This window comes from Nymphalis io, chromosome 9 (assembly GCF_905147045.1).
Source record: "Nymphalis io chromosome 9, ilAglIoxx1.1, whole genome shotgun sequence".
Lineage (NCBI taxonomy): Eukaryota > Metazoa > Arthropoda > Insecta > Lepidoptera > Nymphalidae > Nymphalis > Nymphalis io.
Genome location: NC_065896.1, coordinates 2,073,948 through 2,099,639, shown reverse-complemented (window position 1 = coordinate 2,099,639; position 25,692 = coordinate 2,073,948). Strand labels below are relative to the sequence as shown.

General features: G+C 35.0%; 2 protein-coding genes across 5 annotated transcripts; one reads left to right on the top strand and one right to left on the bottom strand.

Annotated features, from left to right (window-relative positions):
• Window positions 1-1,521: 1,521 nt before the first annotated feature.
• On the bottom strand, window positions 1,522-6,955 carry LOC126770969 (uncharacterized). 2 transcript variants are annotated; one of them, XM_050490606.1, is made up of 3 exons: window positions 6,343-6,955; window positions 3,460-3,601; window positions 1,522-3,213 (listed from the first exon to the last, which is right to left on the bottom strand). In XM_050490606.1, exons 1-3 carry the CDS (start codon window positions 6,473-6,475, stop codon window positions 2,865-2,867), a joined length of 624 nt encoding a protein of 207 aa, XP_050346563.1. In that variant the 5' UTR covers window positions 6,476-6,955; the 3' UTR covers window positions 1,522-2,864. The 2 variants fall into 2 exon arrangements, with proteins under 2 accessions (XP_050346563.1, XP_050346564.1); XM_050490607.1 differs by having other exon boundaries at window positions 3,460-3,595.
• A 2,261-nt stretch (window positions 6,956-9,216) lies between these two features.
• LOC126770934 (acylamino-acid-releasing enzyme-like) lies at window positions 9,217-24,895 on the top strand. 3 transcript variants are annotated; one of them, XM_050490552.1, is made up of 15 exons: window positions 9,217-9,321; window positions 10,108-10,153; window positions 10,577-10,788; window positions 11,417-11,589; window positions 11,850-11,992; window positions 12,536-12,673; window positions 13,384-13,516; window positions 14,046-14,179; window positions 14,742-14,958; window positions 16,073-16,191; window positions 17,000-17,147; window positions 19,087-19,218; window positions 20,293-20,590; window positions 22,399-22,608; window positions 22,682-24,893. In XM_050490552.1, the coding sequence occupies exons 2-15, from the start codon at window positions 10,124-10,126 to the stop codon at window positions 22,785-22,787; spliced, it is 2,193 nt and encodes a 730-aa protein (XP_050346509.1). In that variant the 5' UTR covers window positions 9,217-9,321; window positions 10,108-10,123; the 3' UTR covers window positions 22,788-24,893. The 3 variants fall into 3 exon arrangements, with proteins under 3 accessions (XP_050346509.1, XP_050346511.1, XP_050346510.1); XM_050490554.1 differs by lacking the exon at window positions 20,293-20,590 and adding an exon at window positions 21,398-21,689 and having other exon boundaries at window positions 9,223-9,321; window positions 22,682-24,895; XM_050490553.1 differs by lacking the exon at window positions 9,217-9,321 and adding an exon at window positions 9,749-9,842.
• Window positions 24,896-25,692: the final 797 nt, after the last annotated feature.

Sequence of the window (25,692 nt, the reverse complement as noted above, 5' to 3'; positions counted from 1 at the left end):
CTACCAACCCGCATTGGAGCAGCGTGGTGGAATAAGCTCTAAAACCTTCTCCTCAAAAGGAAGAGGCCTTAGCCCCACAGCGGTGAGACATTAACGTGAGACGTTTCTCGTAATTAAATTAATTCTAAGAATATAATTGAACTGCTACGGAATCGAGTACGTATATGAAAGATTAACTATAATTATTATTGCGTGTACTCATTATTAACAGATAAAGAGAACAAAACGTCTTGCAAATATGAAATATGATACGTATCACACGAGACCGTCATCATATATCATTAGGTATATATATTAATGAGGCATTTATAGTCAGAGCTTATATTATGTTTTTCTTTTTTTTGTAGTGGAAAGGTTATCGAGTAAATCAGCCAAATGATAATAGGTTACTACAAAAACAACCGGGTTTCTTCTACTAAAAAAATGTCGCTTTATCGCAATCGAATCGAAACATTATCATTGCTGTTTAACCGTTTCCTATTCTATTTAAGTATAGTAAAAATTAGCTAAGTAATTCGTGTGTTAAATTATTAAAATTCTAGTTTATTTTTTGATCAAATTTAATATTTTAAAAACAGGCTTAGTATAGTAATAATTATATTGAGTAGCCCATTTATTGAGAAAAGCTATATAAAATAAAATCAGCATGATTCGACTTTGACCAGTAAGTCTCGAGTTTTTACTTGAAAGTCCCAAGTCAAGAGACTTCAAGACACGGGACTACCCGGGACCCAAACACTAGTCAGGGAAATATCATCTATTACCCTGTTCTTGAGCAAATTGGTGGATATAGACGTGGCTGAATTTCATCTGATATTCCCTCCGACATTTCTGGGCATGAAAACATTACATGATGTTTGTACGCGTTTAACGGATTTGGGCTTGAGATGGAGATCCACATTCAGTTCATTGAGTCATTTATACATACATACAGGCTATATGTGTTAATTGATTATATGTATAGATATGTTGCCAGCTATTATTGTTTAGTTAGCGAGTCTAAGAATTTATTAATGTCAGCAAATGTATCAATTGATAAAGTTCTGTGTATCTGCTTTCAAATACTATAAGTCGTTTTAATGCATGGTAACAATTTTTCCTTAAAAAAAGTGACATATAAATAAATAAATACAATTTTTTTAAGTAACCATTAGGATACGTTTAACGGAATGCCTTTTGAAGGCAGATGTCTAACGTTCTCTCTCTAATTCCATTTTACAACACCGAGTATTGGTGCGCTCCTTCAAGTTTCACCCTTCAGCTTTTAAAGCACCAACAAGATGTAATTAAATAAAATAATTTATGGAAACTGTGTACAAAAAAGAAACTTGTCCTTACCTCTACACTCCATAGACATGACGTAGAAAAATGGACTTGCGGGTTTTTGAAGCTACCAACGTTAATGTTAAAATGTGTCGTAAAAATGCTTAATAATTACTAGAATCAATTAATCCTCAATTAACTTGGTATCATTAATAAAATTCCTGTGAACAGAATGGTTAAAAAAACAACTGATTTTGATTGTGGAATAGGTTTTATTATGGCAATATTTAAAACACATATTGGTGTTGCCTTTTTATTAATGTTAAAATCGGCGTGGTGTCAAAATATTTCTGCTTATCATAAAATTATTAATCTAAAGTAAATATATTATTATCAATATTCATTTAAATTCTTATTATTTATTATGTGAGGCGTTTCTTCGATTCATTAATTCATTTATCGATTCGCAATTACGTGTTACCTGCATTAACCGTAATAATGCCTGGTTGAACTTAGTTCATTAATCATTTAGTTTAAAGGCGACCTTAAGAATACCTCTTAGTATTTTTAAAACATCAAAAAATGTAGTAAAATGTTTACTCAAATTGCATATATTTACGGTTGGAATAAAATAAAACTTATTTGATTGCCGCTAACTAACTAATATTGATTTTTAAAACTGCTTAGAAATACATGTATTTTAGAGATAATTACGAGATGGATAAAGTTTTATCTAAGACATCATGCATGTGAGTGGACCTAAGTTGTGAGTTTTTCAAATTACATAATATTATATTATTGTTGGGAAGACAAATTTAAATATTTAAAAAAATACGTAGTTGCCGCTATTTGTTCAGCTTTTTTAGGAAATTATAAGTGATGAAGGAATCAAAATATACTACCATCTAACATATTGCTTAATTGGTTAATATTAAAAGTGAAGTTGAAAACAACGTTTTAAATAAGTGCATATTATATTTCGTCATTATTGATAAGACTGCAAAATAAAGAGTCGCTGAGTTCGCCGGTTCTTCTCGGGTCTGGGGTTCTTTCTTGAATCAGTGGTAGTTGCATACCTAATGATAAGTATTAAAAAAAAGTGGTTTTAAATTTTTGTTAATACACATATGTTTTAAAATAAATTAAATTCATTTCAACACGTAGGACGATTTTCCCACCTCTCGGTATTAGGTACGCGTAGCTTAATTAAAATAAAAATAAATCCACGTAAGGTTAAGTTTTGCTGCACTATACAATTCTTATTCATTTTATTTATAAATTAAATACACCTTACTTCCAGTTCCATTTATAGTATTCCCAGTGTAGTGCAGGAAACAATAAAAAGTTAATTTAAAACGTCATATTTCTACGTTAAAATAGCTTAACGAAGTATATATTAAGTTGACATGTGTATATAAATTTAAAAAAGACAAACGCCTTAGTAAATAAATATAACCTTGACATATCTTTGATGTTATCTTTAAAGTTTTAATATTAATTGGGCAGTTAAATTCACGGTATTTTTAACGTTATTTCCATTATTTTCCCATTTAGATGTTCAGTTTCATTGCTAACTTCATTCAACAAAACCTAGTTATAACCTAGTTATAACCACAGTCACTTGTGGGAGTCAGGCTAGGGGTTCCCATTTTAGTCCCAAATTCGGCTTCATACAAAGCTTGCTGAATTTTGAGTCGAGCGGCCGCGTTCTGTTTTGAATTCAACCTTTTTAGAGTTGAAGCGCAGCTCAAGAGAAAAAGCTCGTCCAGATCCGTTCTGTTACAATGGCAGGGATCTTCTTCCGTTGAGTTAAGACGCATCTTCTTTGCTTTCTTAAAATCGTCATCGTCGTAATTTTCACGAGAATCGGAAGACAAATCCGGCAGCGAATTACCGGGCCGATGCCGATTTTCTTCTTCAGGATCTGAGTCTGATAATTCACGTTTGGTCCTGAAAATTATAATTACAAGAATATTTGATACATTGTCAGTACATGTTTATATCCCAACTAATGCCGGACAAGACAGCATGCCATATATAAACATTAGCGACTTTTTTTTAACGATGAGGTATACCAAGAAATATTAAATCAAGAAATATTTGGCAACTAATTTCTTAACATAGGTTTTAGTGAAATTATGATAAGAAAAACAAAACCTAATAGATCAAAGATACAGAGAAAGAAAGAGTACATACGGTACATCGTTCTTTGGCTCAACATGTGGTATTAAAAAACGCATCGCGTGAAGATAGGGCCATCGCGTTCGTCCAGCGTGCGTCCGTTGAAGCTTAATGAATGAATCGCGCAATGAACGCCAGCGCTTCTTGCACTCTGACTCTGAAAAACCAAAACATTCTTCAAATAAATTACACGAGGAATTCATAAGTTTATTTTATAATAATACATTTATCCACCATCTTTACAAAAGCGTGCGCACTATATAACTTGACAGATTTTTTTAGATTTTACATTATCAGGAAGTAGCTGTTTCACTTTGATTAAAAGTATATTAAAAATATAGTTTATAATTTTTAAATAAATTACTGTCTGATGTATGTTTTTTTTTCATATAACAATCTCCAGATGCGAGTTGTCTATTCTATAAAGGTTTAAGTAAATAAGTTTTTGATACAAGCCACATATTACAACATCCTAGGCGTTTTAAAAAAATCTACTACTTGCAAGGTGATTGTTAGTATATTAAAATATCTATCATATTAGTACATTAAAATATCTTTCTAAAGGTAACCCAAAATGTTTTCAAATTTAAAGCTGTACTGGGACCTTCGTGTATGAGAACTAAAAGTACGGGCAACATATCCCATTTTGCGATACCATTCCTGCGCAATGTATGCATCTGGTTGGATCTGCTTCTTGGTGTTGCTTTACACCATTCATGCTTTCATATTCAGGTCTGATATAAAACCACACCATTGATAAATTTATTTATTTGTACGGCATGTTTTTGAACTCGCGGTGCAAAAATTGTAAACATCACGACACACCACCGTAACTAATCACGAAGGAGCAAGGGACTAGTGTGTGTGTCTACTGCCTAGGACGAAATATATACTAAGTGTCACAGAGTACATAATTACGGCGTTTTGTTCAGTGTAAGTACACAGGTAGTGTCGCCAAGTCGTCGAAACAAAATATGGCCAAATGCTTTAATAAAGCTGCTATTATAGAATGCTTAAATTTGTCTATTTGTAAAAAACAACATATATTTCATTTTATTGCGACATTCCATAAACATCAGATATAATATAGTTAGGAGATTCCTTGATCACATCAGCGTTGTTAAAAAAAGACGCGCACTGTTTTAAAACCGCCATTTTGTCGGTGGACAGAAAGGTAAATTAATTGATTCATTATAAGCGCGACTTGTGATTTGTTGAATGCGTTTATTTATGTTGTTTGGATTTTTAAGAGTAGTTGGGTTATTTACGTCAATTTATGATTTGGTCTTCTATTTTTAAAAAGACCAATTGGAGATTTTTATTATATCACTTCGCATTTTGCTTTGATGCTAAATATATTATATCACTGAGTGAAAACAAATGTTATGGTAAGGAACAGTGGCGTAGCTTTCCTTGATAGCCCTTGTATCAAAATTTGATTGAGGGCCCTTCAACTCTGATACGGCTGATACGGCGGTAGTTACGCCCCGGGTAGGGAAGTGTACTTCCTTACTTTACTTTGTAAAGTAATACATACATTTTATAGTTTTACCTCGATAATTGTTAGATGTAGCTAAGATTACAAAATGGCAAAATATTTATGTCTAAATCAAACTTAAAGATTTATGACAATCAATAAGTAAGTGTAACGCTTCTATATAAAGATTTTTAAATTTGACTTTGATTAAATAGTCCCAGATCTAGCCAAATATGGCTTAGTTGGCAACACTACACAGTTGCGGCGAGTGTTAGCAGGGTGTGCGGAGGCTGAGGTAACGACCTTGCGTGTACACATCGCAGTCAAAGGAATAGCTACGCTTTAATAAGGAATGCCGACAAAGCAACCGCCGCGCGGTGCACCTTAAAGCAATAGGTTGTATATATTTTCTATTTGCTGTATCTATTTTCGAATTTTAATTTTAATGTTTATACTTTAATTGTTATTTTACTTTATCTAAGCTTTTGATATCAAAATACTATTGAGCTGTATTTATTGACAGAATTAAAATCTGACTGTGTTAAAAACATTAGGTAAAAATTAAGTTACGATGATTCAAGGAGGTATATACAAGTTTGAGTAGATAGATTGCTAGAGGTTAAAATATTGTTTTTGGCATACCTACATAAATAAAAATAATTATAAAGTTGTTATTTAGTTTGCTCACAAGTCACTACCAATAATCAATTTTATGCTATTTGCGACAATATCAATATAATCTTCATTCAAGTAGTTTCATAATGAGCACTGCCGGTTCAAAATCGGAGAAGCACCACAATTAATTTCAGGAAAACATCGTGAGGAAACCGTAGGTTGGATAAATGTGTGCGATATGTCTATCAGCCTATCACAAACCCGCATTTGAGTAGCGTGACGGAATTAGTTCCGAACATTCTCAAAGGAAGAGAAAGCCTTAGTCCAGCAGTACAAATAAACGCCTAGGTACTTAGTTGCATATACAATTTAACTAAAACATAGGGACATTTTTTATTACGTGATAGTTTATACAAAAAGTTACGGAGGTAACTCGAAAGTTGGTACGGTAAATTAGTACATTAGATTATTGTTATCAAATAATTGCAATGTGCATAATTAGTTATTTCTGAAGCCGGTTCCTAAGAAGCAAGGCAAGCGAAGCCTTATTCTACGCATAGGGGTGGAATTATATTCGCCAAATTTGAATAGGACCACCCTTGGTTTATAAAAAGCTTAAAACTAATTTCCTTTTCTTTTTTGTCGGCTAATCAATAAACTAACTACTTAGCTTGTCGCAGTCCTCTGCTAATCATTTACATTACAATATTAATAATTTTATACAAACGAGGAGAAAGTGTAAATGTGTTTATATATTGTAGTCATTTTTGTGTGATTATATAATAATATAGAATATTTCAACTCACCAGATACATTGAGAGATTCCTGAACTTCCTTCCACGCGTCGTCCCTTAACTTAGTTTTATTAAAACCGCTGACCGACTTGTCGTATAGAATTGGACGTTTCTCGACTTCTTTTATTAAGTCGATTTCATTCATTGTTTTTATTATCCTATTTACTTTTTATGCTGTGTTTAATTGACTTGATGTATATATGCTGATGATATTCCCACTGTATCGCTAAAAGATAATGCAACTTTTTTCATGCGTTGCTATAGTAACCGATAAAAATGTATTTAAAGCATGAAAAGAAAAACTTTTTTAGTTTCAAAATCTGTATGCCATTGTAGTTGGCACCGTGTTCGCGATCACACAACACTTAATATCTCTTTATTTACGTTATACTGAAAGTAACTAAAACTTATGCCACTTAAATATTTATACAAAATATTAGGTACCGCTATATGAAATTGAAAAATTAAATAGACGGTACGGTCTTATTGTAATTCTATTAAAAGGCAGATTAATATGTGTTCTCTGAGAAAGGGTGTGTTCGTCGCGGGTGAATACTGCACTGACGCGCGGGGCGTACGGGACGTGCGCGCCGCGCGTATTGAGCGGCGCGGCGTCGCGACGCAGTAGTCGCAGTGCCGACTGCCGACTTTACTTATACGCTAGTCGTTTATCTAACAAAACTTTAAGGGGCACAATCTGGATATAATGAACATTGATATTTTATTTCCACCTACACAAATAAATTACAAATACATTAGCATAAAATATTGAATAATTGAATCTTATTTAATTAATATATATATATATATATATATATATATATATATATATATATATATATATATATATATATAATTAAGTAAATTTAATATAATAAATAAAAGAAATGAATAAAAATAAATAATTTAGAATAAATATAACAAAATAGATATTTCAGTACTAAAATTTTCAAACCAATCAAGAAATAATTAATTCTCTTCAAATGTAATATGTACTTTTACTTTTAAAATATTTTCTAAACATTTTTTAATACCCCAATAATATTCCCAATTTAATATATGTTTTTAGTTATTTATCTACATTTAAAAATATAGATATCTTAATATATTTTCATATTAATTTTATTTTGTAAAATATAATATTTATAAATATTTTATTGGGATAGACATACAGTCGCACACTTTATTAAAATAATTAGCTGTCCGAAATATATACGGTTTAAAATCAAATTGCATAGTAAATAAATAGTTGTATTTCATATAAAATTTGAATCCGTTAATCCGGTCATTTATATACTGTGAAAAACGCATCAAAATCTATTGTTACAAGTAAGATAACATACGGACAAAAGCGTAAAGCCACATTGTTTTATTCTATTTCAAGAATATAGACAATATATCTGCGAAATATCCAGTAAATAAAAATATTAACATTATCCCCACCAAGTAACGTTTAATCTTGTCAAGGCTAATCGGTTTTGTAAATAATTCAATTAAACTTTCCTAAATCCTTACTTGAATTGGTTCAAGCAATCGTTGAAAATATCTTTAAATTATACTTCATTGATTCAATTTCGTTTATTTGATTCAAATTATTTAAAATATTTATATATGTTTCTATCGAAATAATGAATTTTATTGTGAATATACATAATATTGTCGTAAATATACTGTGACGTCACCGTAGGTATACCATCTCGCCCTAGCGATGAATATAGTTTGTATGTCTGCATTACCTCAGTGTAATATACCAATTAATTATAGCTATAATATCTATTAATTTGGTCGTCACGGGACGTCCGCAATCGAAATTGATGGTTACTGAAATATTTTATTATTAAAGAAAACCAATATATAAATATGCATTAAAATAAATAAAAACATAGTTACACAATATAAATATATTTTTCTTATTATTATCAGCCACGAACTAGATAGCTTAGGAAGATTTGGAAAACCAATAATAAAAATAGAATATAAAAAAAACTAAATATATTTCTATTCAGACGGCCTACATTTGCACAAAGTACTATCACCAGTCACCACCTAGTAATGTCATAGAGGTCAGCGCCGAAAAAAGAGATATAAGAATAAAGCATTCTACAACTTTGACGAGCCGGTTGGCGTGGTTGGTAGATACTTGCCTTTCACGCCGAAGGTTGTGGGTTCGAAACCCAGGACAAGACAGGGCAGGACATTTGTGTGCATAAACATATCTGTTTGTCCTGAGTCTGGGTGTAATTATCGATATAAATATGTATTTACAAAAGAAAAGTATTATATGTAGTATAGCAGTTGTCTGGTTTCCATAGTACAAGCTCTTCTTATTTGGGATCAGATGGCCGTGTGTAAATAATGTCCCAGAATAAAAATAAAACATAATTATGTGGTCATTGAAAATTATAAAGGTGAAGGCGGAGTATATAAACTGGCGATAAACGGGTGAAGTCTGAAATGTTTACTAACAAGGTTCTGATACTGTACTGATGTCCCTAAGTCACACGTCTGTAAATCGTAATTTAACAACCAAAACATATAAAAATGTTCCTAAAAATACCGCTAAACATCTCAATTATTCTCGCCCTAAATTTGATGGGAAAATGCCTAAGTTGTACTGTAAAATAAACTATATTACCATTCTAGCCGTGTGCCACCATGGTTCATTTTACGTAGTCGTGAACATATTACGAACATATAGCTTGTTCATAAATTATGTATGGTTTGTGTTGAGTAAATCGTCAAATTAAATAATTATTGTGGAAATAAATGTACATTGTGATAATATATTAACTGAATGCGGTAGCACTGAAAATAATTGAATTTAATGGTAACATTACTGACAAGTGTCAACTTTCTTGTCAAATTGTAAATGAACAGTTGAATAAATGAAAATCGGGTACATCAGCTGTTTAAAGTGTATAAACGGTGTGATTGGATACTTTTTATTTATGAGTATTATATGTAAAGCACCGGTACATACATATATTACAGGTAAAATTAACGTTTTAAATAATTTAAAACTGTTACCGGCTAATTAGTAAGTGTAAAACATTAATGAATTTTCTCAAAAATACGTTACCGAGTTTTATAAGTTTCAGCCAGGTAGCAGGCTTGATATAACAGTTATCTATTATTCTATAAGTACCTATTTATACCTAGCATACGAACATACCAAGTTAATTATTCGATTTATAATTTCATTTTTTTTATCTTATGTGATACTGGCGAAATACTTTGTATGCCAGTAGAACAGTTAGCGGTATAATTAACAAAGACAAAGTAACTGTCTACTTGTTACATTGTCATAAATAAACCATTAACTAATCGTAATTAAATGTAAGATTGATGTTGTCAAAATCAAATCAATATCGAAATACTTTATTCAACAAAACAGCATTATATTTACTGTCTATAGCCAAATTCGAAAGTATCACCGGTTCTGAAAAAAAATACCCTAATACTGTGAAATCTCTTGACATGGCAAAGGAATAATTAAATGTGTTGTCTATTGTGTAGGTCTTTTTTTTATTTAGTAATTAAATAATTTAACATTATTGAATTATTTTTTCTTGATTATCTCCACCTACATGTAAGCTTGTGTATATGTTAACTTCAAAAAAAATAATTAGATTAACATTATCATATTTAGAATAGAGTATGAGAAACACAATTATATAATAATGTTCTATTTACGTTATAATATAAGATTCAACAATGTAAATAGTGATAATTGTAATCAGAGCTCTGCATTATAAGATAAAATATCTTTCGTTTCAGCTTGTGACAGTTTAAAATGGGAGAGATATGGAGAATGGGTTCGCATGTAAGTTCTATCTTAAATTTTTGAACATAATTTACAAAGATTATTTTTTAGGTTTAACATGACAGATGACATTAAGTTTTTAAATATGAACTAAAACTGAACTAGGTGAGACAGACATACACCTAGCTTAGCAGACAGATAAAGAAAAAACATTTTTAGTAACTTATTCCTGTGTTAATGTATTTTGTGGTAGATAAAGTAAATAAATCAAATCTCTAAACTTGACATGACTAAATGATTTCCAAAAGTTTTTTAACTATATACTTATACATTAAAAAGAGAAATTAAAATTTTAAGTTCTACCTTCGTTTAAATATTATGTACAAGGGAATCATTACCATTGTCAATTATATAAGATGATCATATTAAATTCTATTTTGCAGGTATATATTTTATAAAAAAAGTTTTTATATCTTATTTCAGATGGAAAGTGTGATAAATGCTTACAAGACTTTGTCAAAAATACCATCAATAGTGGGTGGGAAATTGAACAGTCAGGGTAACATAGTGTCTTCTAGATGGTCCATACGTAATTTAGATAGAGGAAAGAATACACAATACATGATAGACTATTTATTGGACACTAAATTGAAAGTTTTAAATGAGAGTGAATTTGCTGTTGACGTTAGTCATGAGTAAGTTTTTCTAAACTTCATTTTATGAACTAGTTATTTTGCTTTTCTTTCCAATTTAAACTCTTGCTAGAGTGAAAACGACAGTAGCTTATGGTATTATCATTGTACCTGTAATATTTAAATCAATAGGATCTTTGTACACCATTGGTTTATTGAGAGTTAAGGCTAAATAATGGTCATTGATTATTATTTATCGTTATATTAATTAAATTGGTCCAAGACATAAGATTAAACTACAGATTAAATGGTAGAAAGAATAATAAATACATAACTTTTACCCTGAATTGACATGTCATCATTGGTCGATATTTAAAATAATTTATACTTATTTTTATGGATTTGTGAAAAAATGGTGTCTTTCATGTTAGCGAAGTTGCAACTGAATCTTAAAAAATATAAGTAGCTAAGTGTAATAGAATCATATTATAACTGAGCTATGAGCAAATAGCATGGAATATGTAATTCTAAGGTTTTTTTGTCTTTACTCCTCCTGCCTTTGGATATGTGTACATACTTCCTTTGGCATTATTTGGCAAAAAAAAATGTAAAAATAAGGAGTTACATTATGAGAAGGATTTTAAATAAAATATTTTACTAAATATATGTAAACAGTAATGTAACATTTTAGGTTACTCACTGCAGTCTCTCCAAAAGAGAAGTATAGAGCTGTGATTCGAGAAGAAAAAGATGACAAGGATAATTCAAAGAGGAAACTTTACCTTGAAGTCTGGTCTAAGACAACGCTCAAAAATTCAGTTGATCTTACTTCTTTGGATATTCACGGAGATGTTTATGCAGATTGTAAGGATTTTAAGAACTTACAATCCATTCTGGACTGATGGTTTTATTTTATTAATTTTTTGATACAAGAAATATCATTTTGGTTATAAGTAGTAAATGGACATATTACTCATAGACATAGAAGACCTTCTGTGAGACATTTAGAGCCCTTAAAATTTTACACATTTTTTATTGAAGAAGAATTGATTAATATTTTATTTTAAAAAAAAACAAATAATTATTTCAGTAAAGAAATAAGATTTTTTTTTTAATTATTTCAGCGGAGTTTGGTTCTCTGGATTGGTCGTCCGATGAAAAGCATATTTGTTATGTAGCCGAGAAGAAGGTTAAGAAATCTGAACCCTTCATCAAAAGGAAGCCCGTTGATGATAAAAATAAAGATTCTGAAAATAAACCTACACCGGTATGACAGTTTTTCTAAAACAGTTACATTATGTACTACAAACAGTTCTTGATTAATATAGAGTTATTTATAATAGAATACTTCTTAAGTAAATACACTTAATTTTACTTGTAAAGTTCCGATATCAACTTTACTGACATTTGAAAGGCCATTCAACGTCAGAATTGTTTATATATCTTCTGTTATTAGAATACACTATAGTGATCACTATTTAGTCATAAGATTGCCATTTGAATGTGTGTGTGTGTGTGTACGAATATAATCGGCAACCAAGGGGAGGGAAAAGTTGCCTGAATGTGTGTGTGTTATTACGAATATAATCGGCTGCCAAAGTTGCCCTACCAGCAATGTTATACCCATTGTTTTTGTTACTAAAATTACTAAAATGTCCTTAGATTACTACAACTATGACTATCATTGTAAATCTTTTAGCTATACCTCCAGGAACAACTAACAATGTATTATATTTATCTATTGATAATTTCTGCATAATCTTAAGAAGTAGGTAGAACGAATATTATTCATTTGTTATTTTATACACAGGGAGAAGAACATTTATACAGAGAGGATTGGGGCGAACAGCTGACGGGCAAGTACCAGACTGTGGCGGTCATTTTCAGGATTACAGACGAAACTTTTGAAATCTTCGAGAACATTCCAGATAATTTGTGTCCTGGACAGGTAATTCTTTATGTAATATTAAAGTGTTCCCCTCCTCTTACAACCCGGGTTCCTTCAAAAGAGGCGTGAAGAGGCATCTTGCGGGTCGGCAAGGCGGGGACGGCTAGTACAGAACATTCTTCCCGACTGTACTGGCCGTCGTCGCGTTTGGACTCTACTACCACTTACCATCAGGTGGAGTAGAGTCATTTGCCATCCCGGGGCATATAAAAAAAAAAGTATTTCCTAAATTGATTTTAATACTAATGACTTTTTTTAGATTTAAAATAGGAAGGCGAACGAGCATATGGGCTACCTGATGGTAAATGGTCACCAACGCCCATAGACATTGGCTTTGTAAGAAATGTTAATCATCGTTTACATAGCCAATGCGCCACCAACCTTGGGAACTGAGATGTTATGTCCCTTGTGCCTGTAATTACAATGGTTCACTCACCCTTCAAACCGGAATACAACAATACCAAATACTGCTGTTTTGCGGTAAAATATCTAATGAGTGGGTGGTACCTACCCAGACGAGCTTGCACAAAGCCCTACCACAGAACAATATTTGAGAATATCTGCCTGGAAGGAATTCGTTCCTTGCCCGATTATAATTTAAATGAAGTAGAGTAACGACCGTTATTAATAAACAATATTTATTACGCTTCGTCAATGACAAATTTTAATGGTTTCAATGAAAACTGTTAACGCAGAGATTCTTGTTAAAGGTGAGGTTCACTCCCAATGGAGAAGGTGTAGTTGGCGTGGCTTGGGATATATCTGAAGTGAGGCGCCTGGGGCTGATCTATTGCACCAACCGGCCTGGTTATATCTTCTGTTGCACACTGACAGGAATATTTAGTGAGTAAATGCTATATAATGCTATGTAAGTAAATTGTATATAAATTATAATAATAATAAAATCATTTATTTCGACCAAACAGGGATCATAAATACAAAATAATAAATAGTAAAAAGACAAAAATTACAATAATAATATTTTACCGATTTTACATATTATAAATTAATATTGCGTAATATTTGTTCTTTACGGTTGTGAAGTTTTGACTTTATCTTATGTTATGGTTATTTATTTTATTTTTTTACGCATACGGCTATTATTATAATTATACAATACTATTTTATAGCGGAAGAGCTTAAATTGTCGATGTTATTGAGGATTTTTTTAAAGTCAAACTATTTTAGTTATTCAATGGAAGTGTTTTAATCTAATCAAAGATATGAGCATGAAACCATAAACAATTTAGTATCTTTTATTGAATTAACATTATGTCGGGCACTGTATTTATTAGAGAAGACCTCCCCTTTTGAGAAGAAGGTTTGAAGTTTGTTTCGCAACACTTTATTCATTATAATATAATATTTTTAGAGAAGCTAAGCGAGGAAAACAAAGCGGTACGATCTCCCCGGTTCTCTTCCAATGGTGACCTGGTGTGGTTACAGCGGGAGGCTGGAGGACCGCATCACGCCTGCCATCAACTAGTACGGATGACATCAGATAATGTAAGTTAAATTTTGTACTGGTGGTAGAGCTTTGTGCAAACTCGTCTGGGTAGGTACCACCCACTCATCAGATATTCTACCGCAAAACAGCAGTACTTGTTATTGTTGTGTTCCAGTCCATAGAATAGGAAGGCGGAAATGTTAACCATAGCTTACATCACCAATGCGCCACCAACCTGGGAACTAAGATGTTATGTCCCTTGTGCCTGTTATTACACTGACTCACTCACCCTTCAAACCGGAACACAACAATACCAAGTACTTCTGTTTTGCGGTAGAATATCTGATGAGTGGGTGGTACCTACCCAGACGAGCTTGCACAAAGATTATCTTCTATCATATATTTAACTGATGGTAGGGCCATCAGTTAAATATATGATAGAAGATAATGTATTCAACACACTATTTTTTTTTTTTTTTCATTTATGGAACACCGTCCCGTCTATACTATTAATAAAATGTAATTATATAAAGGGGTAACCATTTTAACCGTAATTAGTAGCTATTAATACTATAAGTAATAATCAGAATGAAATATTTAATTGCATTTTTTTTTTTTTAGATTAAAACTGTCATAGAATCTGATGATTCTGACATTCGTGATAAAATATCAGTGGTGATAGACATTGTGCAAAATAATAAGGGAATACGCAATCAAGAAATATTCTACGGGATATATTGTCAGAGCCTACCGTCCAAGTGTTTTAGCAGCGATGGAAAACGATTGGTATTTAGCACTCCACAGCAGAACGAGATTAGAAGTTATGTTGTTCACGTTGGTGAGTATAATCTGTTGAACATTAAAAATATATATTATATGTTCTTTTTATTTTTTAATAATATTATTACGTAATCATTTTTAATGATGTTTTAATGTATGTTCATAAGTTAAAGTACTCTGCTTGTTTTAAAAAAGTTTTATAAAAAAAATATCGCATATTCGACGGAGCGCTCGAAAAAGTTTAATGGAAAGGAGTATCGTTTATTGCATGATGTTTTTAAAGTTATTTTGAGCTTAAAATTTGTAAAAAACTGTTTTGATTCTCAAAACTTTCTGATAGCTTATAAACTAAAATATTTTATTCGCTTTTTTTTTTATATAGAAAAGGAAGGTGGACGAGCATGTGGGCCACCTGATGGTAAGTGGTCACCAAACGCCCTTAGACATTGGCATTGTAAGAAATGTCAACCATCGCTTATAGCCAATGCGCCACCAACCTTGGGAACTAAGATTTTATGTCCCTTGTGCCTGTAATTACACTGGCTCACTCACCCTTCAAACCGGAACACAACAATATCAAGTATTGCTGTTTTGCGGTAGAATATCTGATGAGTGGGTGGTACCTACCCAGACGAGCTTGCACAAAGCCCTACCACCAGTAAATCTATCTAAGCTTATCCGTTATACGATTTTATTATATCATTCATCCGAATGCGATCAAATTTGGTGTGTTGTTATGTGCATAAAAAATGTCCATTCCAGCGAATAAGCGTCCAGTCAGGCGAAAAGGCTATATAGATATAAGTTATATTTTTATTATTATTTTATTATCTTAAGGATTAGAAATAAACTTGAGGTTGCTTTGTATCCAAATAAACGACATTAAAAGTTTATTATTCCGTTTTACCTAACAGTTCTTTATTACTTTTCTTACTCAGTAATTATTTTTTTTTTAAAACATCAATTTTTTTTTTCTAAATGACATTTCTATTTTTTTTTTTATTATCATATATAAACTATAACATAAAACATAAATTCCAGTATCAATGAAAACTTATCAAACATTAAATAAATATAAATACAATTATTTATTTATATAGATATGAGGTAATATTAGAGCGAACTGAACTGATAGTGCTTCCTGTATGTAACCCATGGTGTTTTTTTTTCAGACAGTGGCGATATAACGGACATATCTAACACTAAGACGAATCCGGGATCGACGATTGTGTTGAACGTGCAGGCTGATGTCATCCTGGCTTCATGGTCGTGTCTTACCACGCCGGGTCAGGTGGGAATATATTTTTTTTTTTATCGAGATGGTTCAGTTGTCGGAACACGTGAATCTTAACTAAAGATTTTTTATGTGCTTTTGTGCTCGGCGGTGAATTGGAAACATTGTGAAATGTGAGGAAACCTGTGGGTATTGGTGTTGGATGAAAACCAGCTTCATGCACTTTCGCCCGTATAAGAGTAAATTGATGGAATAAGTCTTGTTATATACAAAAAACTAGAATAGGTAAAGGCTAGCTCAGCCTAGCAATGGGGCATTCAAAGGCTGATAATCTTTTTTAGGAGAAAGGCTGGTAAAAGTCTGCACATAACGTTATTTATTTTACATTATGATATAACTCGACAATAAATATTTAAAAATAGAACACTTCCAGGTGTTACGTTATGTAAACATTTTCATTAATAATAAATTAAAAATTCGAAATAAGAATAGTCTGTAATTATGTACAAAAATCCTTTTTTTATCATCTGGTTTAAATTTCGAACATAAATCGCTCCAGGAAAGTTTTTTGTTTGCTTCGTTTTTTAAATTGACTTATAAAGAGTGTCAATAGGCTGAACTATCGATTTACATCCGCTTATTAGAATTTTGAATTTTATTTATTGCTATCAAATTTTTTGGAGCATTTTAGTCCCAGCGGAAATGGTAATCTCCTGACTCGTATTAATTGTAGTAGTCTCAACATGTTCTATGTTCGGCTTGTATTTAGGGGTTACCATAGGTTGTATCTGTTCTTCTCTGCCGGAAATAATGGAGCTTTATAAATGTAATTTATAAAATTTTCATTGAAACGTTATACTTGTAGCTATTCGTAGCAAAGTTGGGACCTGCCGGTGAAGAGCGCAACATAGAGTGGGTGCGAGTGAGTGCGCCACACGAAGCGCCACCCGCCGTCGCCGGCGCCGAGCTGCAGTACGTGCCGCTGCGACACGAGCACTCGGCCGACGCCGTGGGTGAGTACCGTCGCCGGCGCCGAGCTGCAGTACGTGCCGCTGCGACACGAGCACTCGGCCGACGCCGTGGGTGAGTACCGTCGCCGGCGCCGAGCTGCAGTACGTGCCGCTGCGACACGAGCACTCGGCCGACGCCGTGGGTGAGTACCGTCGCCGGCGCCGAGCTGCAGTACGTGCCGCTGCGACACGAGCACTCGGCCGACGCCGTGGGTGAGTACCGTCGCCGGCGCCGAGCTGCAGTACGTGCCGCTGCGACACGAGCACTCGGCCGACGCCGTGGGTGAGTACCGTCGCCGGCGCCGAGCTGCAGTACGTGCCGCTGCGACACGAGCACTCGGCCGACGCCGTGGGTGAGTACCGTCGCCGGCGCCGAGCTGCAGTACGTGCCGCTGCGACACGAGCACTCGGCCGACGCCGTGGGTGAGTACCGTCGCCGGCGCCGAGCTGCAGTACGTGCCGCTGCGACACGAGCACTCGGCCGACGCCGTGGGTGAGTACCGTCGCCGGCGCCGAGCTGCAGTACGTGCCGCTGCGACACGAGCACTCGGCCGACGCCGTGGGTGAGTACCGTCGCCGGCGCCGAGCTGCAGTACGTGCCGCTGCGACACGAGCACTCGGCCGACGCCGTGGGTGAGTACCGTCGCCGGCGCCGAGCTGCAGTACGTGCCGCTGCGACACGAGCACTCGGCCGACGCCGTGGGTGAGTACCGTCGCCGGCGCCGAGCTGCAGTACGTGCCGCTGCGACACGAGCACTCGGCCGACGCCGTGGGTGAGTACCGTCGCCGGCGCCGAGCTGCAGTACGTGCCGCTGCGACACGAGCACTCGGCCGACGCCGTGGGTGAGTACCGTCGCCGGCGCCGAGCTGCAGTACGTGCCGCTGCGACACGAGCACTCGGCCGACGCCGTGGGTGAGTACCGTCGCCGGCGCCGAGCTGCAGTACGTGCCGCTGCGACACGAGCACTCGGCCGACGCCGTGGGTGAGTACCGTCGCCGGCGCCGAGCTGCAGTACGTGCCGCTGCGACACGAGCACTCGGCCGACGCCGTGGGTGAGTACCGTCGCCGGCGCCGAGCTGCAGTACGTGCCGCTGCGACACGAGCACTCGGCCGACGCCGTGGGTGAGTACCGTCGCCGGCGCCGAGCTGCAGTACGTGCCGCTGCGACACGAGCACTCGGCCGACGCCGTGGGTGAGTACCGTCGCCGGCGCCGAGCTGCAGTACGTGCCGCTGCGACACGAGCACTCGGCCGACGCCGTGGGTGAGTACCGTCGCCGGCGCCGAGCTGCAGTACGTGCCGCTGCGACACGAGCACTCGGCCGACGCCGTGGGTGAGTACCGTCGCCGGCGCCGAGCTGCAGTACGTGCCGCTGCGACACGAGCACTCGGCCGACGCCGTGGGTGAGTACCGTCGCCGGCGCCGAGCTGCAGTACGTGCCGCTGCGACACGAGCACTCGGCCGACGCCGTGGGTGAGTACCGTCGCCGGCGCCGAGCTGCAGTACGTGCCGCTGCGACACGAGCACTCGGCCGACGCCGTGGGTGAGTACCGTCGCCGGCGCCGAGCTGCAGTACGTGCCGCTGCGACACGAGCACTCGGCCGACGCCGTGGGTGAGTACCGTCGCCGGCGCCGAGCTGCAGTACGTGCCGCTGCGACACGAGCACTCGGCCGACGCCGTGGGTGAGTACCGTCGCCGGCGCCGAGCTGCAGTACGTGCCGCTGCGACACGACTACTCTGAGGTTTCTCACTTTTCGCCCAAAAGGATTATAAGATTCAGAGAGTGCACTTGTGTTTGCGCACCTGAGAGATTTGCTAATCTCCCTTCAGTATGACCGCTGTGGCCGAAAGTGTTCAGAATGACATCCTCATCACTCTCACCCGTACATATCTCGTGTAACATCTGAATGTCACTGTGACTTAAGTCGATGCCGTCCACAGCGTCGTTCAGCGCGCTGTACATGGGGCCGGAAGCAGGCGAGGCGTGCCCGCTGGTGGTGTGGCCGCACGGCGGGCCGCACTCCGCCTTCTGCAACGCCTACTCGCTGGAGGCGGCCTTCTTCAACATGCTCGGTGAGTCACCACACCTCATACTGACACTTGTAGCAACTGTGGTATTATTTATACGACCAAACAGAAGTTCTTTGCAAGCATCTTGGATAGTTTTCGGTGACCACATCACCTAATATGTTAGCTTGTGCACTTACATTCGATGCAACAAATCATTGGTCAATTGAAAAACGTACGAATTAATCTACCAACCGCGCGCTCGAATTGATACTACCCACGAAACGCAACTTTAACATTTATAAAACTCGAATTAATGATTCTTATAATATTTAGTAAATGCTAAGTGTACATTGGATTTTAAATTACAGTAAATGCATACAGAATGTTGTGTTGTTTTAGTTTACGTTTTAATTGTGTTTGTTATTAACATACAATCAAATTAGATTCTATAATTGAATAAATTGTATGTCATCGTCATCTCATCTCTGATTTTTTTTATCGAATAGGAAGGCGGACGAGCATACGGGCCAGCTGATGGTAAGTGGTCACCAACTCCCATATACATTGGCATTGTAAGAAATGTTAACCATCGCTTACATCACCAATGCGCCACCAACCTTGGGAACTAAGATGTTATGTCCCTTGTGCCTGTAATTACATAGTGTATAGTGTCCAAGTACCTTTTTCGCTGGAAAAATGCGTTTACGTGTTTCCCCCACTTGAAATGGGGGGGGGGGCTTGTGGAACTCGGCGGCGCTGAGAATTTGCCGGAATACCCACTTACAAACCAGCGCTTACGAGGGGCGTCACGGGATCGCTTACGCATACTACCGTGATAGTGTCCAAGTACCTGGCGAAACGGTTTCAAGCGATTATTGCGCTGTCTGTGCTTATTTGTATCCTTAAGTTAATTTAAATAATTAAATAATACTTCCAAGATTATGATCAACAAAATAAATGGAGTAATAAATGATTAATGTTCGCTCAGTGGTCGAAATTAAAACGCGTTTTCGTTTTCTGTCATTTCAAATCGAACGAGTATTTATTGTTTCTTGATTGTGTGACCGTCGATACCGTATCCTCGATAGAGGTATTTCAGGTAGTGCTGATATAAGAAGACAATATCCTCAATTCCAGGCTTTGCATGTCTTCTTATCAACTATCGAGGATCTGCCGGGACTGGGGACGCCTCAATATTCTTCCTACCTAGTCGTATAGGAACAGCTGACGTCGCAGATTGTAAACTAGCCACCGAAAAGGCGATAGAGCTGTTTCCTATTAATGAAAAGAAACTTCTGCTGTACGGGGGCTCGCACGGCGGTTTCCTGGTAGCACATCTCAGTGGATTGTATTCTGATTATTATAATGTGACCGTCGCTAGGAACCCCGTCATTGATTTGGCCTCCATGTATAATACCAGTGACATTGCGGATTGGTGAGTTTTTAACGTTTTACATGTGCATGTGCATGTCTATGAGTTATTGTATTCAGTTTTGTGGGTTGTTTTAATTCCGCAATATTAATTAGATAAACTAACTCAGGTTTATTTGTGCATTCGTGGATATATTAAATATCTGAATTAAAGGTTAAATAGAGGTCATGTTTCGGTGTGTTTCGAAGAAATTTATGTAATAAATATATTTTGACATCGTTAAAAGTTGAATTTAATTCTATATTATTTTGTGTGTTTTTCTTGCAAATCATATTTATCTCATTTAAAAAAAAAACGATGACCAATCTGTTCAGTTTGTATGCCTCTTACGCAATGGACGCTTAGCATTTAATGAATAAATAATTAAATTTGTATGTTTATGTAAAACATTATGCAAAACGCAACTTAATAGCCAACAAAAACCTGAAAACCGTATATTTTTTGGACTATGCCTTTTTCATTAGCTAGTAATACGATTAAGGCGTCACCAGTCCGATTTTAATTAACCGTTTATAATTGTAAGATGCTTGCATTAAGGGAAAGACAGTCAATTTAGCAGCATTTAAAAATAGGTTAATAAATAGCTCGTCAAACATATATTTCAAACGATATTTGAATCGACTGTCTGGTTGAATTTCTATATATCTTACATAAATCAGTTTAGTATTCGGTGTTCAGGCGAATATTGCAGTTTGCAAACTATGTCACCTATTTCATCGAAGCTCAAACTTAAATGCTTATGTAACTGGATTACATATAACATCTACATATATCAAACGTTATAATTGTAATAAAAACAATATTCCGTAGGATTTTCAACCTTACGAATTAACTACCGCGGCTCGACCGGCTTCGGGGACGCTAACGTGAGGTGTCTTATGGGTAACATAGGGGACTACGACATAAGAGATTGCCATCTCGCTTTATCTATCTTCATAGAAAAGAACGGAGTAGAAAACTGTTTGCTATATGGCGGAAGTTACGGTGGATTTATTGCGGGACATTTGACGGGACGATATCCAGATATGTTCAAGGCCATGGTACTTAGGAATCCTTTAGTAGATTTGGCTAGCAAAGCTAATTACGCGGACAATCCAGATGGGTAAGTCGATTGTGTTTTATTTTAACACGATTGGTTAGAGAAAACGATAAAATGGAATTGGTTTAATTACTGGAAGGCATGACCTCAATTATCTAGAAAATTATTTGGAAAAATCTCAATGTAGCTTTATAATGTTTTATGGCGTAAATAGTCGAGAGATAATTGTTTATGTTTATTTTTTATTAAATACTAAACGTCGAGTGTAAGAGGAATATTGAAAAATGGTCATTCTAAAATTTGTGGCGCGTTTTTTTATTAATCCTTTAATTGTATCTTGTGGTTTAAAACTAATTACATGTAAATATCAAACTTTTTAAAAATATTCTTTAGAAGTTACTCTTTATTTAAATAGTACGACTAAGATTTTGTGCTTAGCAAGATTATTTTTATAAGGTGTGTGTGTTGTCTACGTATTTGATAACTTAAATGTGCTTAATGAGGCAGTTTAATTGTCAAATTGCTTTGCTTTGCAATTACATTATAATGTTTCAATTGATGAATGATTTTGATTTTGAGAGATTGAATAAATGAATTATTGCGAATTAAAGTTTTTGACTGCTTATTTAGAAGAACTAGCTTCTCGGTAGAATCTACATTCCCAATCGTTGTTTGCTTTACATTTAATTTAATCTTGTAAAATCACCATTTGAAATTGTTTGATCGAGAATACTATCATATATACGAAAATAAAATACTGATGATCCCTCAGGTGTTCCGTAGAAGCAGGTTGGCCATTCCGAGAAGATGGTCCAGTAACTGAAGACCACCTCTTAGCCCTACGTCGAGTATCGCCATTAGTCCACGCCCACAATGTGACCACACCTACCGCCATCATGCTTGGAACGAAGGACAAAAGGGTTCCCTACTACCAGGGATTGGAGTACAGCAGGAAGTTAAAAGCTAACGGGGTTAATACCAAGTGAGTAATAATAAATATATGAATATACTTGGTATAGACTTATTTTTTGTTACCTATACTATTTGCTATACAGGGTGTTCATGTACGAAGATAACCACTCCCTTAGCAGCCTGCCTGTTGAAATGGACAACCTTATCAACGCGGCTGACTGGTTTATATCAATGATCAAAGATAAATAACATTTTAGCAGAGCAAGGAGCACATGAGTGCTTATTGGAGGGGGATTTGCCTTGGAACTGGGTTGCGAGTGAAAATTTTGTGAATATTCAGCAATGATGTAAATTACTTTAAGGAAACAAGAGTGCTACGAAAACAGATATCTTTTTGAAATGTTTACAGAGGAAACGTTTAATTTTGAAACGTTAATTATTAAACGTTACGCTCAAATTTGGCCTTGAAACTTTACTTTTTTTTAGTGCTCAAAGAAAATAACACTAAAAAAATCCAGATATGTTAAATTGTAAAATTTTCAACAATTTGTAAAAATATATGTTTAAAGGATTCGAGTTTAGAAATATCGAAAACGCTATTGTATGTATGCACTTAAATCTAATTATATAGTTATGTATCATAATATAATATGTTTGTATAAGTATAATTAATATATGCATTTAAGATAATTATAACAGTTGTATAGAAAAAAAAAATACAGGAAAATAGTAAGTTTAATCAATTAAATATGTCAATTTAAAACATAATAAAAATATACAATATTGAAGCACTACACTTATTTATTGATAGTGAAACCAAAAACGGTGACTGGTTTTGAAACGAAAGTAGACAGAGCTAAGAAGACTCGTCGAAAGAAATTTAGTGTTGTTTTTGTCAAATAATTATTTACAATTTTTAAATAATAGTTAAGAAATTGTCTATGGATGATCGCTTATTTCATTATCTATAAAACCACTAATTGAATATTATAATCTTTGAAACATAAAACCCAAACGTTTATTTACATTTTTTAACATAGCAACTAAACCAATTGTAATTTCTATAACGAATTTTTTTTAATTATAATATATGTAAATGAAATAATAGGCATGATGACATTTTGAAATAACCTTCTATAATGTTGGTACACGTCTATTTTATTTCAGTAATAATCTAACTGTTTACGCAAATAATTGGTTTTTCATTTACCTATTTTGAATTTCGCTCGAAAACACTCGCAGGTGTCATGGCTCCTGCACGTGACGTCACGCCTCAGTAAACGACAGTAAACGTTATATTTTGTCTATACTCAACGAAGAAAGGCAGAAAGTTTTGCGTGTTTCCTAAGGTTAAAAATGAATTCCAAAGTTTGCAAGTGGTGTGCGGGCTCTCTGAGTAAAAATACATACGAATGCCAACCAGATCGAAGAACAATCTACAGAAGCAGAACGACCGTATATAAGTAAGAAACGAAAGATGATGGTTCTTGAAGAATGTGAAAAACACATGTTGTGATGTGGTTACAGAACATTTTGAAGAAATTGCAAATTGAGGCGGAGATTAATAAAGATTTATTATATATTTATGATATATTTAGATTTATAGAAGTATTCGTAAATATGTAAATTCACAAATTCAGTACTAGTGGAGCTAAATGAAATATTGTCTTAAAAGTTCTTACTGGTAGAAATATTAGGGCTTTCATATTCAGGGAAATTTCATATGCGAGTAACACTATATAGCTAACAGAAAAAACCTATGATAACACTAAAAATAAATAAAAATATACTTACAAGGAAGTTTTCACATTTCGAAATTCAGAAAAGCAAAAGTCTTTATTTGATAAAAAAAACTCTCCTAACATCAAAAAATCCTGGGCAAATTAGAGGAATTTGTCTTAACAAATCCTTGTTCCATCATTATAGATCTTGGATGATTGATTTTCTTCACAGAAACGCGAATAACCAACGACTCTACTAATTAAATGGTGCAAAATTAATTTTGAAACGCGTAAATACAACAACTATTCATAAGAAACGGTTATAGATATTGAGGCGTGACATCATTCTCTCTGATTGATGTTTCAAATAAAATGGCCCATTGCAGAATTTCATATTTATATTTTACTAAAAATCTTATTGATCTCAATGCGTATATTAAAATTGGATAATTTTTTAGAATCCTTTTAAAATAGTTACTTCTTTAAAATAAATTATTTTTTAATTCTTTAATACTGTCATCATGCCTATTGTACCATAGTATTAAGTTATAAAAAAAAACCAACCCAACAGAAAAATGTACTACTTTTACTGATAGCTGTTGAAATCAATACTAACTTTTACAAGGTGATAATGTAATTTTTCATTAATAATTTTGAATAAAGTGATTTTTAAACTGGTAAATTTTGTTTCTTTTTTAATAAAAAAATAACGCATTACATGTATTAATAACTTGTAATAGTGTTAAGGTGTAAGGTATTCAGCCTTAAAATTTACCTTAAGTGTGCGTTTAATCTGTGATGAGTTTTTTTACATGATAAACAATAAAGTACTATAAACAATAAACTATTTAAATATATATATATATATATATATATATATATATATATAAAAATATATATTTAAATAGTTATAAGTATATATATATATATATATAATAATAATAATAATATCCTGGGACATTTTTCACACACGGCTATCTGATCCCAAATTAAGCTTGTACAAAGCTTGTGCTATGGAAACCAGACAACTGATATACTACATATACTACTTTTTTTTTGTAAATACATACTTATATAGATAATTACACCCAGACTCAGGACAAACATTCATGTTCATGCACACAAACGTCTGTCCTGGGTGGGAATCGAACCCACAACCTTCGGCGTGAAAGGCAAGTGTTCTACCAACCACGCCAACCGGCTCGTCAAAGAAATTCTATTTAAGTATATATATATTTAAATAGAATTTCTTTTAATATTATGAAAGTTGAAATTCTTTACAAACGATACTACTTATCGTTAGTGTAGGTTTCTGAATACTGATATGGTAGAATCAACGCTTAGCGTAGATGAGGGTGCACGTATTGAATCGTATACAAAATTAAAGCGGTATTGCTAATAATAAATACATTTAATTATATCGTCGTAAATCC

Excerpts from the sequence above, each read along its gene's own strand:
- LOC126770969 (XM_050490606.1), bottom strand. The coding sequence starts at position 6,475 with ATGAATGAAATCGACTTAATAAAAGAAGTCGAGAAACGTCCAATTCTA. Across the intron at positions 3,602-6,342 it reads GGAATCTCTCAATGTATCTG|AGTCAGAGTGCAAGAAGCGC; the intron begins GTGAGTTGAAAT and ends TTGGTTTTTCAG. Across the intron at positions 3,214-3,459 it reads GAGCCAAAGAACGATGTACC|GACCAAACGTGAATTATCAG; the intron begins GTATGTACTCTT and ends TATAATTTTCAG.
- LOC126770934 (XM_050490552.1), top strand. The coding sequence starts at position 10,124 with ATGGGAGAGATATGGAGAATGGGTTCGCAT. Across the intron at positions 13,517-14,045 it reads CACACTGACAGGAATATTTA|AGAAGCTAAGCGAGGAAAAC; the intron begins GTGAGTAAATGC and ends TAATATTTTTAG. Across the intron at positions 14,180-14,741 it reads TACGGATGACATCAGATAAT|ATTAAAACTGTCATAGAATC; the intron begins GTAAGTTAAATT and ends TTTTTTTTTTAG.